The sequence below is a fragment of the Zea mays genome, chromosome 7, assembly GCF_902167145.1.
Source record: "Zea mays cultivar B73 chromosome 7, Zm-B73-REFERENCE-NAM-5.0, whole genome shotgun sequence".
In the NCBI taxonomy this organism is placed as follows: Eukaryota; Viridiplantae; Streptophyta; class Magnoliopsida; order Poales; family Poaceae; genus Zea; species Zea mays.
In genome coordinates, this window is record NC_050102.1 from 49598890 (window position 1) to 49614292 (window position 15403).

The window sequence follows — 15403 nt, forward strand, 5'->3', positions numbered from 1 at the left end:
AAAGTGAGAGTAATCTTCATATATGTGTTGTCCTCCCCTTATTGGAACATGTGAATAACTATATTTAAAGTGAATAATTAACTAATGACGCCTAAAATAATCTATGCATCATGTTGGAGGTTATTTGTTTGTGCATTTATAACTAATAGTAATAATATTAATGGATATATATTAGTGTCCAAATTAGGATTTAACCTAATTTGCAATTTAAAAGTTGGAAATAACATAGAAAGGGAAAGAGAAAAAAATTACTACACAATACAAAATAAATATATAAATAAATAAATTCCTTCCTTATTGGTATGTTCAATTTGTACATTTAATCTAAGTACAAGTTCACAACCAAGTTTTAATTAAAATTTGAACTCTAAAAATAAAAAGAAAAGAAAACAGAAAAGGAAAAAAAGAAAAAAATGAAAACTGCGCTTGGGCCGATTTGCGCCAGCCCACTAATGAACTCCCGCGCGGCCCTCCTTTTCTTCGCGCCAGCGCTGTGACAACCGGGGGCTACTGGTCTGCAGCCACCACTTCCTTTCATTCGCACGCGTGAGCCAACTGACAAGTGGGGCCCACTAGTAGCCACACGCGTGCGCGCACCAACCACTTTCTCTCTCTGACACGTGGGGCCCTCATGTCCCCTGTTCTCTTCCCGAGCGGACTTCGCGGTCGAGTTGTTGCGCCGCCCCAGGATTCTAGCTGCCCTTGGACCACCTCGTCCCGGCTACAAAGGTGGATCAAACTCCCGTGCTTCCTCTCCCATAACCCATCCGAGTGCCACGTTCAACCAGGTGTGGGTGTGAAGTTCGCCGGTAGCCGAGAGGAGGGATGTGTCCGTCGCACTTGAATTCCGGTGTTGCCAGCAGTCAGTGAATGGGAGGGGCCTCGACGGGTTTGTCGTCGTGCGAGAATCACGCACACCCGACTCCTCGAACGAGGAAGACTCTGGACGCCGGAGAAATTGTTTGCCGGAGCATCAAGGTCCGTCGCGGTACTCGGACTCCCGCAGGCAGTACTCGGCTCTGCGTAACCCTCGGTATGCAAACCTCCCCCGTGCTCACCATGTCCTTATCAACGTGTTGCGTATCTCAATTTGGAGCTTGCGCTCGACTGGGTCACTCGCTGGCATGATCGCCGCCATAGCGCGGTCGGTGCCGCCATGGCGACATCTGAGAGAAGGGGGAAACAGAGAGATCACGTGCTCCATAGGATCCATCACGGACGGTCATGATTAGATCATGACATACCAGTTCACTCAATTAGATCTAGAGCATTGATGCGGTAATGAATGTCTTAGATCAAGGTCGGGCCGTGGTCGTCCCTCATCCGTTGAGATCGGATCTAACGATCGGGGCGAGTTACCTATTACTTAACGCGTGGGTTTAATCCGGAGCGTCGCGTTGAGATCAAACGACGCTGGTTCCATACCGGTTCACTTTATATAACGTTTAATCCTAAGCGCTCAGTTCTGATCGGACGACCGAAATTGATCCATACCCCTTCGCTGCGCCCTAATTGTGTAAGAGCCCCTGTAGTTTCACCGATTCAACCCACAGTCCGCCTTAGCTTTAGGAGTATTACTTTTAGGTCCTGTTTTTAGTGTTTTAACCACTAATCTTTCCAGTAATTATGGACGTCGTCCCAGGGAATAAGTAAACCGAATAAATGGATACAGAAATTGATTTTTAGTACAAAATTAATTCCAGGAACTTGTTTAATCCATAGAAAATTCATTTCCACTCCTTTTTAACCCATTCTAGTTGCATTAATTTGGTATTAATATTGTTTATCACTTGCTAACTCTGTTTTAGCATGAAACCTAGATTAAAATGTATCACTTAGTTATTCGTGTACCAAACACATACAGACTTCAGAAAAATCATAACTTGATATCCGTAACTCTAAATTTAGCGATTCTCGAACCTACAATCTCATTACGATGCGTAAATTACTATTATGTATTCTATTCTCATGATTGGTGTGATGTTAATTTCTCCTATACCATGTTTGTTTGTATTGCTTCGAGTAGACGAACAAGTGACCGAGGACCCAGGTGTTCAGTAGGTGGAAATTGCTGAGCAGGAGCTCATTGAAGGCAAGTTGTGCCCTTCACCACTTTTATTTTTCCAATAATGTTCTCTATAATCATTTTGTCATGCATAGGCTTAATTTTCATGGGACCCAATAGGTCACCCTAGTTTGGTCATCTTTACACCTTGTTTACCCCTAAACTTTTGAGTAGCTTGGCTATTGCTATATGTGGTTTTGGGTGTTGAGATAACTATTACACATGGTCATTATTTATTATTATTGTTCTATTTTGTTCATGATAAGACTATTATGTTAATTGGAACATGGAGCTTAACTTGAGAAACATGTGCCACCACAAGGCTGGAATGGGACGCCCTTGGCTGACTAATTAGAAAAGCTAGTGGAGGACTACCTTACCCGAAAGGGGCAAGGCAGTAGGGGAGTTCTCAGTGTAGGGAGGTTCTCGGGTTGATTTTGCTACGATGGCGGTCGGACGGGGGATTCCTGCATTGCGCTCCCTAGAAACTGTAGCGGGTTTTCTTAAGCTAGTGGAACTTTGTAAAGGCCTCGTAATGTTACCCTGCCTCGTCTCCTCGGTAGAGATGAATGGGACTTCTAGACCCCTTGGCAAGCGGGTGACATGACTTGTGGGTAAAGGGTACAACCTCTGCAGAGTGTAAAACTGGTATACTAGTCGTGCTCGCAGTCATGAGCAGCTTAGGACTCTCGCATGATTAATTTATGGAATTAAACTCAATTTGTCATTTGCATCGCATTGTGGTTTTATTATTAATTTTTATCTATTACTACTCTGGTTTGGTATCTACTTACATTTAGTAACTGCTAATAAAATTTGACCAACTTATTAAAAGCAATGCTTAGCTTTAACCATTATTTGTTGATCAGCCTTACACTTCACATGAGCTCCCACCTTTGGTGAATTCATGCACATTATTCCCCACACCTTGTTGAACTATGATCTTTTGTGAGCTCACCCTTGCGATATATAACCCCCCATAGGTGAAGAGCAGGTAGTCCAGGAGGAGGCCTATAATGAGGAGTACGAGCTTATCTAGGTGGCGTCTCCCAGTCAGCTTTATGGTGCCAATGAATAATGCTTAGTTTGCTTTATTATTCTCATTTATTTTTTAAGACTTCCGCTATGTAATAATGATATTTGTGACATTTATCTCTATACACTTTGTCATTATATGTGATGTTCTTTTTTGGCGCACATATGAGACGCACTCGGCTTTACCCCTTAAATCTGGGTGTGACAAGAATCAACTCCCGAATCGATTTGATGTCGGACACACATAGCCTATCTTTGAACCATACTACGCCATCTGCGTATTCCCGGAAGTCTTTACCTTTTCCGTCTAGGATTAGCTGCTGAATCTCATTGATCTTCTCAACACTTTTCTACCCATCCTTGTATCTCGTTCTAGAGTGGATTCCAGCTCAACTATCACTCCCTAAGTGCTATTCAGAAATCCGAGACTCAGACTGTCGAATTCCTTTGCTAGTTCATATGGCATCGGGCAAGCGACCATCATGTTGACTTGACTCTTTCTGCTCAAAGCATATGCTACCACATTAGTTTACCTGGTGATAATGTATCTCCAGCTCATAGTCTTTGATCAACTCCAGTCATCTTCGCTGCCTCATGTTTAACTCTAATTGGGTGAATATATAAATTAAGACTCTTGTGGTCTGTGTAAACCCTAAACCCATATAAATAGTGCCTCCAGGTCTTCAATGCATGAACCACTGCTGTCAATTCCAGGTCATGTGTGGGGTAATTTCTCTCATGAATCTTCAACTTCCGACACGAGTACGCCACCACTCTCCCTTCTTGCATTAGCACACATCTCAGATCAGTGTACGAAGTATCACAATATACTGAGAATGGCTTGTGAACATCAGGCAGGAAAAACACAGGTGTTGTAGTCAACTTATTCTTCAATGCTTCAAAAGACTCTTGGCACTCTGGGGTCCACTTGAACTCAACTTTCTTTGCCAGTAGGGCTATTATTGGTCTGCAATCTTGGAGAAACCTTCAATAAAACACCGATAGTATCCGGCCATTCCAATGAAACTCTTGATCCCACGGACATCTCTTGGTGCTTTCGAGTCCAGAATATCTGCCACCTTCTTTGGATCCATAACTAGTCTGTCTCGGTTTATGATATGACCCAAGAATAGGACTTCGCTGATCTAGAACTCACATTTGCTCAGTTTGGCATACAACTGACAATCACGTAACCGTTGTAAAACCATCCTCAAATGCTCTTCGTGTTTTTCCTCATTCTAAGAATATATGAGGATATCATCGATGAACACTACCACAAACTTGTCAAGATAGTCCAGGAACACACTGTTCATCAAATACATGAAGAAAGCGGGTGCATTCGTCAGACCGAAGGACATGATTGTGTACTCATAAAGCCCATACTTGGTGATGAATGCCGTCTTCAATATGTCCGAAGGCCGGATCCTAAGCAGATGATAACCTGACCTCAAATCTATCTTTGAGAACACACTGGCTCCTCTCAGCTGATCCAACAGATCTTCTATTCTGGACAGGAGGTACATGTTTTTGATGGTGACTTCATTCAGAGCTCGGTAATCTATGCACATCCTCTTCGTACTGTCACACCTGGATTTAAGGGATAAAGCTGCATGCGTCTCATATGTGCACCAAAGAAGAACAACACATATAATGACCAAGTGTATAGAGATAAATGTCACAAACATTATTATAATGCGGTAGTGTCTTACAAAAATAAATGATAACAATAAAGCAAACTAATAATTATTCTTTGGCGCCATAAAGCTGACTGGGAGACGCCACCTAGACTAGCTCATACTCCTCGTAGTAGACCTCCTCCTGGGCCACCTGCTCTTCACCTATGGGGGGTTATATATCGCAAGGGTGAGCTCACAAAATATCATAGCTCAACAAGTTGTGGGAAATAATGTGCATGAACTCACCAAAGGTGGGAGCTCATGTGAAGTGTAAGGCTGATCAATAAATAATGGTTAAAGCTGAGCATTGCTTTTAATACGTTGATCAAATTTTATTAGCAGTTACTAAATGTAAGTATATACCAAACCAGAGAAATAATAGATCAAAATTAATAATAAAACCACAATGCGATGTAAATAACAATTTGAGTATAATTCTATAAGTTAATCATGCGAGAGTCCTAAGCTGCTCATGACCGCGAGCATGACTAGTATACCAGTTTTACACTCCGCAGAGGTTGCACCCTTTACCCACAAGTCATGCTACCCATTTGCCAAGGGGTCTAGAAGTCCCATTCATCTCTACCGAGGAGACGAGGCAGGGTAACACTACGAGGCCTTTACAAAGTTCCACTAGCTTCAGAAAACCGCTACGGTTTCTGAGGAGAGTGGCATTGGAACCCTCCGTCTAAAAAGCCATCGCATCATGATCAACCCGAGAACCTCCCTATACCCCAACTCCCCTACTGCCCTTGCCCCTTTCTGGTACGGTAGACCTCCACTAGCTTTCCTAATTAGTCAGCCAAGGGTGTCCCATTCCACCCTTGAGGTGGCACATTTATCTCAAGTTAAGCTCCATGTTCCAAGTAACACAACAGTCTTATCATGAACAGAATAGAACAACAATAAGAAAGCATGATCATGAATAATGATTATCTTAGCACCCAAAACCACATATAACAACAGAAGAGACTACCCAAAAAGTTCCAGTGGTGAACATGGTATAAAGATGACCAAACTAGGGTGACCTATTGGGTCCCATCAAATTAAGCCCAAGCATGCCAAAGTGATTATATAGAACATTATTGGGTAAATAAAAGTGGTCTAGGGCACAACATGCCTTCAATGAGCTCCTGCTCAGTATTTTCCACCTCCTAAGTACCGGGTCCTCGGTTGCTTGCTCGCCTACTCGCCACAATACAAACAAATATGGTATAGGAGAAATTAACATCACACCAAACATCAGAACACAATGCATGATAATATTCTACCATCGTAACAAGATCGTAGGTTCAATAATCACTAAATTTGGAGTTACGGTTAAAGAGTTATGATTTCTCGAAGTTTTAAGTGTCAGATATAGAATTAACGAAGTGCATAAATTTTAATCTATGTTTCATGACAAAACAGGGTTACTAGATCATAAACAATATTATGATGAATTTAATGCAACTTGAATGGATTAATTTGAGTTTAAAACAAAGAAGTTATGGATTTAGGAAGTATTAGAGATAGTTAACATATAAAAACTATTTTTTGATTTTAATTTATTGACTCTGAGATCCAGATTGGACCGTGGATACTAATCTTGGGAATCTCAGGGACCCAATTGCTAAAAATAGGACCTAATTTAAATGTTCTCTATTTGTACTAGGACGGCTGTTTATATCGAGAAAGGTGTGACACCCCAGTGTCACCTAGGGCTTTTCTAAGTGCTAACCCAAGAACCCTCATTTCATGTAAGTCAAATTGAGCATGAAGCCCCAAATGAACTTAAGAATAACAGATCCACTAAGTTGATATCTAGAGAATCATGTTCAAAACAAATGAGATTTTCAAAAGAGGGAAAAATGTTGAAACCCTAACACCAACCCTAATTAAGCTATTTAAGTAGAAATGAAGAAAAGGGATGAAAGACCATGAAAAACATGAAATCATGGCTTAGGCCAATTATAAACATTGAAATACACTAAATAAGATAAAATAAAGATTATGAAAGCTTGGCCAAAATAGTTTATTAAAAACTCCAAACAAGCCATTCAATGGAGGTTCAATGGGGAAATCTGAAATTCAGATTTCTGAATTTTCAGCCCTTGAACCAAAACCGAGCACGTTCACCTTGATCCTTAACTCTAATCCTAATGCTCCCATTACAAAAACGTGTCTGACTAACCCCTCTGTCACATGCCAGAAGATGGCATCGGGACACGAGTTCTAGACACGACAAAACAAAGGATTTACCTCGGGCTCGGGCTGGGAGACAGACCAAACTTCAGAGCTCCAAATCATTGAAACCAGTAGGCAAAATCCTATGACCCCCACACAAGATTGGTAGCTTATAGGGAGGAGAAGAGGTTTTGTGCACTGACCAAGGCGAGAGCAGGCTCGGATGAATGACCACACGCGCTAGAACTCGGGCAGAATGAACGCGCACACGTGTTCGACCCTGGTCGGCACGTCGGCGTTCGCCCAACCTGCGTGCGCGCTCGCCCCAGCGTCCGGTCAAGTCCGCCGTGCGCCCTCGCCCTCGGCCGTGCTCTCCCGCGCCTTTAAAGCCTCCCCGGGCACGCCTCACCTCACCCTGTGCTCACCCTCGTTGGCCAGACGCCCCTCTTTAGCTCCGGCGAGCCTTTCCTCCGCCCGCCACCACTGCCCGAGCCTCGGCCACCGTGGCCAGCCCGCTCCAGTCGCGTCCAAGCTGCGCCTGCCCCTCGGTTAGCTTCACCAGTGGCCCGTGAAGCTTTCCAAGCGCTTGGACCCGGTAGAACTTCACCGGAGACCTGAGATCGTCCTCGCCGGACTTCGGTCGCCCGCCACCGCGCGTAGACTGAGCAATCCGGTGAGTCATTCAACAATTCCTTGCACACACACCTTCCTTGATCTCTGGTGAAGCTCACTGACCCATTTGATTGACCAATCGTGCCCTGGTTAGGCCGGACTGCTCGCCGCCGACGAGCTCCCCCGCCTGCGCACGTGGACCAGTCGACTTCGACCATCCCCGACGGCGACCCGCACATCGCCGTGTCCCTCAGGACCTCCCATACACCCTCGGCCACCTCACTGGAGCAGTCTCGCCACCGGTAAGCCGGTCTGCCCCTTTCTTCCTCCGCGGCCACTATTCCATTAGGGAAGGACCGCGGGTTTGATTTCCAAAAACCCTAGGGGGTTTTCTGCAGAGCCGTAGACTCATGTGAATAGTGCACCGAGGACCTGTCTGTAATTCACTTAAGATCTTTTGCCAGGGACCCCAGCGCAAAACTATTTTCCTTTATCCAATTATATTTAACCTTTTTAAATTCAGCAGAGAACTTAGAGAAATTATATTTTGAGTTATATTCAACCAAATTTAACCAAACCAATTTTGCTAGATTCAAAATATTATGGACTATCAATTAAAAATATTGAACCCCATGCTTTCTATTTTGAATTTTAGAGTTTGAAATTGATTAAGGAAAATGACCAAACCATATTAAATTAAAGAAAATTAATTAGGCTTTTGTGCTGAACTTAAGAAAATTTGTAGATGTTCGAACCCCACTTAGGCACTGCTTAAAAATAGTGAGCACCCCAGTATTGAAAGTTTAAGTAAGATTATCTATTAAAAGCCATTTTGCCCAAAACTTAGGAAAATCAGAAAGGCATTAGAAAATAATGAACAATGAATGCAATTATTTTTCCTAATCTACTTAAGTAACAGAGAACCTAGGAAAAATAAAGGTACCCCTTTTTAAGTAACAGATTCAAAGTGAAATGTTTTATTAAGCACTAACCAAACTAGAAAAACAACAATTAGAATTATGAAAACAAATTCAAAATTTTAATAAAAATCCAGTGGACTTGCAATCACTAAAACTCCACTACAAAAATGATAAACACCTTAGTCCATCATTTTAAGTAGGGTAAACAAATAGAACTTGATATTAAGCCATATTTCAAAAAAATCATAAGTAAGCCCAAAAGAGTGCAATAATGGGCAAATAAATTTTTACTAGATCAATAATGAAATAGGCCACCAGAGAAAAATGCAAAACCCAATTGAAAGCTGCAAAATAATAACCATTGCCAATACTTCATAAAAAGGCCATTTAATCCAAATAATTCCTACCACTCTTCCCTTAAGCAAAAAGTTGCCAAACTTCAGAATGATTGCTCTTGCACAAAAAAGAAGATAGCAAAATTAGAAATCTGTTGTTTGACCTTTTTCAAGTATAGTGGTAGTAGAAAGCACCCCTTTGGCTAGAAACTTTAGAAAATCATAGAAAAATAACTAATAAGTATTAATGGCTAAAAATTGGTACAAAGTCATGTTATAACATCTAGATGCCAGAAAAAATATGTCTTAGAAAATAACCCTCTGTTAAAAAGGAGTTGTATTTCAAAACACCCCCTCTGCCTAATATTTGATAATTGTATCCAGAGAGAACTATTCACTTTTTAAGCCCCAAATTTTGAGACAGAGAATTATACACCAGTAAGAAGCCACTGTAATTGTTGCAGAATTTTTGAAAATTTATTAAGTTAACTTGTAGTTCAAACCCACCTTAAATGCATAAAAGAATTAGAAAGGAAGAGAGGAAAGATAAACCTCGCTCCAATAAGTTCAACTAGAAATCTTAATAAATTCTCACTAAGACATTAAAAGGAAATAAGTGGAACACCAAAATGGACTTACCACTTAGTTTAACTAAGCTTGACCCTAAATTACTAAGTATACCCCAATAATCTTCAAGTAGCAAGATTAAGCCCTACCTTATTAAAGTGATCATTCACCATCCAAGTTTAATTGCTAAATTGCATATCATACCATGCATATATCTTACTCATTGCATTCGTTAGATTGCAATCTCGATGACGGAGAGTACATGCTCATCCCGAGCACGGAGCTGTCCACGAGGAAGACCAGGAGCAAGCTCCCGAGACTGCCATTGAGGATCTCCCCGCAGCCCCAGCTATTGAAGGCAAGCCCCGGTTTTATGCATAATCGTATCTATATATGCTACTTTACTACATTTAATGTTTGTAGGACTGTAATGTGCACTTAAGTGTAGGAGTTGCTTGAAACCTCTAGTTGCATGAACTTAGGATTCCTTTTTGAGATGGATACTAGTATGCTAGGTCGAGTAGTTGCTTGCTAATCAGGATCTCGGTAGAAGTCGAGTGATTTTTCTAGCACTCGCGCGAGGTCAGGAATTGATTGTATTCATCTTGATAACGGGATCTATGATGGCCCATGGACTTGGATCCAGGGAGGATGCCTTGTCCATGAGACGGGAAAAAAGAATTAAGGATTAATGTGTGGATACCTAAGTCAAGCTTTTGAACGTACTAAGCACATATCCGGAAATATGGTAACCGGTAAACCTAGTACCTGAGTGAAACCGGGCACGGACTTTATCCCTCACGCGACCTGAGACTGGGTCTCCCATGCTAGCTATATTGGGTACAAGTGCGGTCACTGCACGGAGGCAGCCGGGGTCAGTGGAGCATTGTATGCCAAGGCGTTGAGGCCTGGACGCAAACGGGAATAGATGGGGATGGTTGACATGTGTGGGGACGGAGTGCCCTGACATGTCGTGTGTTTAGGTTTATCTTGCAAGGTTAAAACTCGATTCGAATCGTCTGCTTCTCGCAGCTAATGAGACTGCTTGACCCCTTGTACTACATCGAGTAAGAAGTGAAATGAGGTTACATGAGATAACTTGTTGTATGTACTAAATGCTTGCTACCATGTATGATTAGAAGGAGCAAACTTAGTTAAGATAATGATGCTAGAAATTGAAAAGCTAAAATTTGATTTTAGATACAGCTAGTGCTTTTGGCAAACAAAACCCCTCAGCCAAACAGCTGCATGGTCTAGAGGTAGAGGAGTAGATTCCTCACACCGGGTAAGTCTAGCTGAGTATTAGTATACTCATCCTTTCTTGTGGCATAATTTTTGTAGGTACGCTTCAGGATATGGTTGATGGTGTGACTTGGCCTACCACCCTGCCACCGGGTTGGACGGTCGAGTGGGATGCTGCTCCAGCAGGAGATGAGCAAGGGGAGTAGTGGGCTAGGCCTTGCCCAATTCCTCGCTACCGACGACATCGATTATCCACTGCGTTTTACCTTATTTTATGAACTTTTACCAGCTACGTGAAAAACTCTGATCTATGTAATAATTCAGTACTTTAAATTGAGGTTTTCCTGTTTCATTGTATTTCTTCTATGACTCACCTTCGAGTGAGTATGTGGTATTTGATCCTGGTTAAGTGGCTTTATCAGAATACATCTGAGGGACTAATGGGTTATTCTGATTTAAGTGTGTTCCGGCCCCCGAGGCGTGACTTAGGCACTTAAGCTGAAATAATTCGGGAGGTTCTGCCACAGTTGGTATCGGAGCAAATACCACCACAGAGAAGGACAATAAACCATGAATACCAATTTTCAAAATCTAAAACTTGCTTAGAAACTGGTAAGAATCGTCAGCACAAGACCGCTAGACCTAGGACAAAAGGCCTTAGGGATAGTGGGAGGAATAGGTGGCTAATTAAGTAGGCCGTGTGCTCCAGTCCTTAGCTTTTAAAGGATGCCCTAGGAGCACTCTTTTATTCGGAGAGGAGACGTTATTTTCAGCATGCATGCATTATAAAATTAAAAGGATTAAGAACTAAAGAAGTGAAAATTGAGCTAAACCGCTTCCTTTTAAACTATTCAGGCTCTTTTATTTTCTTCCTTCCACCATAATCTTTACATCTGATACCTTCCGCAGATGACTTCACCCACCCCCGCCAGTGGAGGAGACACTCGTTTCAGCTCTGACTTCCTTTCTCATGATGGCTTTCCTTCCATGTTGTGGGAAGTGCTTAACTCCGCCGGTTACCCTACGCCCCCTTTGTACACGGTGTAGTTGTACGAGGAGCATCGGGTACCTCATTGCCGAGTCTGGCTGACCTTGGAGGCTCATCCCCTTCAGCCGGGTTGGCGTTCTCTTGACTCCGAGATGATTGGATTCAGGACAGATGACACCTCTAAAGCAGTAGCCATGAAGACTCTGACAACTTTCTGTGGCTACCATCCCCTGGAGATGGTGATGCACCCCTTGAGACTCTTCCCTACTGAGAAGAAGGATGACCCCATGTGGTGCAACCGTGTGAGCCATGTGAAATATGTGTGGGCAATGTATCCTGACTTGGTTGGGAGGGTCACTGTTAAGTGCATGAGTGCGCTGTACCGCCTTCAGGCCCTACAGAGCGACGCTATGGCACATCTTGCTAATGTCGCTCAAACCACCAAGCTCACCCTCGACAACCGAGAAGACTTTGTGGTCGACTTGTCCTCCGAGTTGGTGGAGAAGGATCTACTGGTGGAAAGGCTGAGCCAGCGCATTACCACCTTGGAGCAGCAGGTGGAGATCCGAGACAACACTATTGATGTCTTGGAGAACCAGCTCCACGATGTGCAGCGGGAACTCGAAGAAGCTAATGACCACCTGGACATGTACCACTTAGAGATGGAGGCCAATGAGGCCGGAAGCAAGGGAGAAGAGGCTCCTGAGGAGTTAGGACCAGCCCCTGGTGCTAATGGGACTACCTCCGCGATGCCCCCTTCACCCGCATCCAGTGTCGCTTCCACCGCTCAGGGTTCATCAGTCGTTTTGACATCTTAGAGGATAGAAACCCACGCGAGCTTAGTTAATGACAGATTTTGGACTAGGCTTACGGGTATTTTCCCCTAATTGATGTAACCCTTGAGAACTTTTGAGATCTGTGGGATGTTTGTAACCATGTTGTCCTCATTTGAACTTAATGTTATGGTTATGGAAATTTTCATTCCATATGAGATAATAGCATGTCGTTCGAAATTGTGGATCGGGATAACAATGGCGACAATCTCTGTTTTCAAATGGCAGTTAGGCAGTGTCGCGAGCATAACGAGCAAGTTCCCCCGCCACCTCCTCCAGCTCCCACAGTGCAGGAGCTAATGGCCCAGCAGAATGAGATTCTACGATAGCTCTTGCATCGCCAGTCCCACCCTCAGCAGTATGGTGGAGGCCAAAAGCAGCGACCTCCGACAGCGGCAACCTACCAGGAGTTCCTGAGCACGCAGCCGCCCTTGTTCACCAAGGCAGAGGATCCATTGGATGCCGACGTGTGGCTCCGCGTCATTGAGTCCAAGTTTCCCCTCCTCACAGGAGACTGCCCTGATGATGCCAAGGCTCGTTTTGCCGCGCAGTAGCTTCGCGGCCCTGCTTGGACTTGGTGGGACCACTTCCGTGCTATGCTACCTACTGATCATGAAGTGTCTTGGGAGGAATTCAAGACTGCTTTCAGAGGGCACCACATCCCAGCCGGAATTCTTGATCGCAAGTTGAATGAGTTTCTGGCACTTAATCAAGGAACCCACACGGTATTGCAGTAGGCCCAGGCCTTCAACGACTTGTGCTAGTATGCAGGTTATCATGCTGATTCTGACGAGAAGAAGAGAGACCGCTTTCGCACGGGTCTCAACACCAAGCTGCGGGAACGTCTCAACACTGTCCGGGCTGATAGCTTCAATGAGTTGGTCAACCTGGCCATCTCCCAGGAGGATTGTATTGTAGCTCACCGGGCAGAGAAGAAAAGAAAGGCACCAATGGCAGCACCATCCTCTCAGGCCTAGAGGTTCGGGAGTGTTTCTCACAACCAGAGCAGGGGATTTCAGCAGCAGGCAGGTAGATGGGTGATCAGGCCACCTCAGCAGCAGCAGCCGACACCCACTCGTTTTCTAGCTCCTGCCCCAAGGGACAATCAGCCTCCGCAGCAGCAGCAGTTCCGCCAGGGCAATGGGAACAAGTGCTTCACTTGTGGCAATGTGGGCCACTATGCCATGAATTGCCCAAGAAACCAGCAGAGGCAGATGCCAGCACCAAATCAAGACAAGGGAAGAAAACAGAAGGTATAAGTCAGGAAAGGGAAGCTCAACTTCACTGCTCTGGAGGAGTTACCTGAGGGAGCCCCCATCATGACTGGTATCTTTTCAGTTTATAATCGACCTACTTTAATCCTGTTTGATTCTGGTGCATCTCATAGTTTCATTAGCCAAAAGTTCAGTGCTAAATGTCAACTGCCTTTCTATCACACAAAAGGGTCATTTATGATAGCCACACCTGGAGGTAAAATTGCAACTAATCAATTAAACCAAGTGTGCCTATTAAACTGGGAAGCCACATTATCAAAACCACCCTTCTTGTTTTGGGTTTGGAAAATGTGGATATTATTCTGGGAGCTAATTGGATGACCCTACACCAAGTAGTGCTTGATGTAGCCAGCCGTATCGTGGAAATCAATTCCCCGATCTGTGGGAGTTTCACCTTGTTTCTGCCTAGTCAAGATTCTACTCAGTCATGTGCTTTTGCTATGACGGAGTTACCCCTGAAGAAGATTCCATTGGTCTGTGAGTATGCAGATGTCTTTCCTGATGAATTGCCAGGAATGCCACCAAACCAGGATATTGAATTCGCCATCGAGTTGCAACCGGGAACGACACCTATTTCCAAGAGGCCTTACCGGATGCCACCCGCTGAGTTGGAAGAATTGAAGAAGCAATTGCAAGAATTGCTGGACAAAGGTTTTATCTGCCCAAGTACTTCGCCTTGGGGATGTCCAGCCTTGTTTGTAAAGAAGAAAGATGAAAGCTTGAGGCTGTGTATAGATTACCGCCCACTTAATACGGTGACTATCAAGAACAAGTATCCTTTGCCTCGTATTGATGTTCTTTTTGATCAGTTGGTCGGAGCCAAAGTGTTTTCCAAGATAGACCTTCGCTCCGGCTACCATCAGATCAAGATACGAGCAAGCGATATTCCGAAGACTGCTTTCTCAACCAGATATGGGCTATATGAATACTTGGTGATGTCTTTTGGGCTGACTAATGCACCAATATATTTCATGTATCTGATGAATTCTGTTTTCATGCCTGAATTGGACAAATTCGTAGTGGTTTTCATCGATGATATCTTGGTGTACTCGAAGAACGAAGAAGAACATGCCGGGCATTTGCATGTAGTGCTTCAATGTCTACGAGAGCACCATCTTTATGCCAAATTGTCAAAATGTGATTTTTGGCTAAAGGAGATCAAATTCTTGGGTCACACTATCTCTCAGGCAGGTATAGCTGTTGATCCTGATAAGGTGCAAGAGGTGATGAACTGGAAGCCACCAACGACTGTCCGTCAGATTCGAAGTTTTCTGAGATTAGCTGGTTATTACCGAAGATTCATTCTGGATTTCTCTCGAATTGCGAAGCCCATAACTGAGCTGTTGAAGAAAGAAGCCAAGTTTGTTTGGGGTTAGAAGTGCGAAGATGCCTTTCATGCATTAAGGCAACATCTGACCACAACACCGGTGTTAGCGCAACCCGACAGCAACAAGCCATTTGATGTGTATTATGATGCCTCTGGCACTGGACTAGGTTGCGTCTTGATGCAAGACAACCGAGTCATTGCTTACGCCTCAAGAGCACTGAGGCCTCATGAGCAAAATTAACCCACTCATGACCTGGAGTTGGCAGCTGTGGTTCATGCATTAAAAATGTGGAGGCACTATTTGATGGGAACCCACTACAGCATCTTCACTGATCATAAGAGCCTTAAGTATATCTTTACTCA

The 15403-nt window shown here is 43.8% G+C and overlaps 1 protein-coding gene across 1 annotated transcript; it reads left to right on the top strand.

Annotated features, from left to right (window-relative positions):
* The first annotated feature begins 753 nt into the window (after nt 1-753).
* On the top strand, nt 754-3238 carry LOC100304031 (uncharacterized). The gene is made up of 3 exons (NM_001364710.1): nt 754-1033; nt 2027-2092; nt 3049-3238. Exons 1-2 carry the CDS (start codon nt 871-873, stop codon nt 2059-2061), a joined length of 198 nt encoding a protein of 65 aa, NP_001351639.1. The 5' UTR covers nt 754-870; the 3' UTR covers nt 2062-2092; nt 3049-3238.
* The last annotated feature ends 12165 nt before the right edge of the window (nt 3239-15403 follow it).

Coding starts and splice junctions, on each gene's coding strand:
- LOC100304031 (NM_001364710.1), top strand. CDS start 871: ATGGGAGGGGCCTCGACGGGTTTGTCGTCGTGCGAGAATCACGCACAC. Junction 1,034..2,026: donor TCGGCTCTGCGTAACCCTCG/GTATGCAAACCT, acceptor TGCTTCGAGTAG/ACGAACAAGTGACCGAGGAC.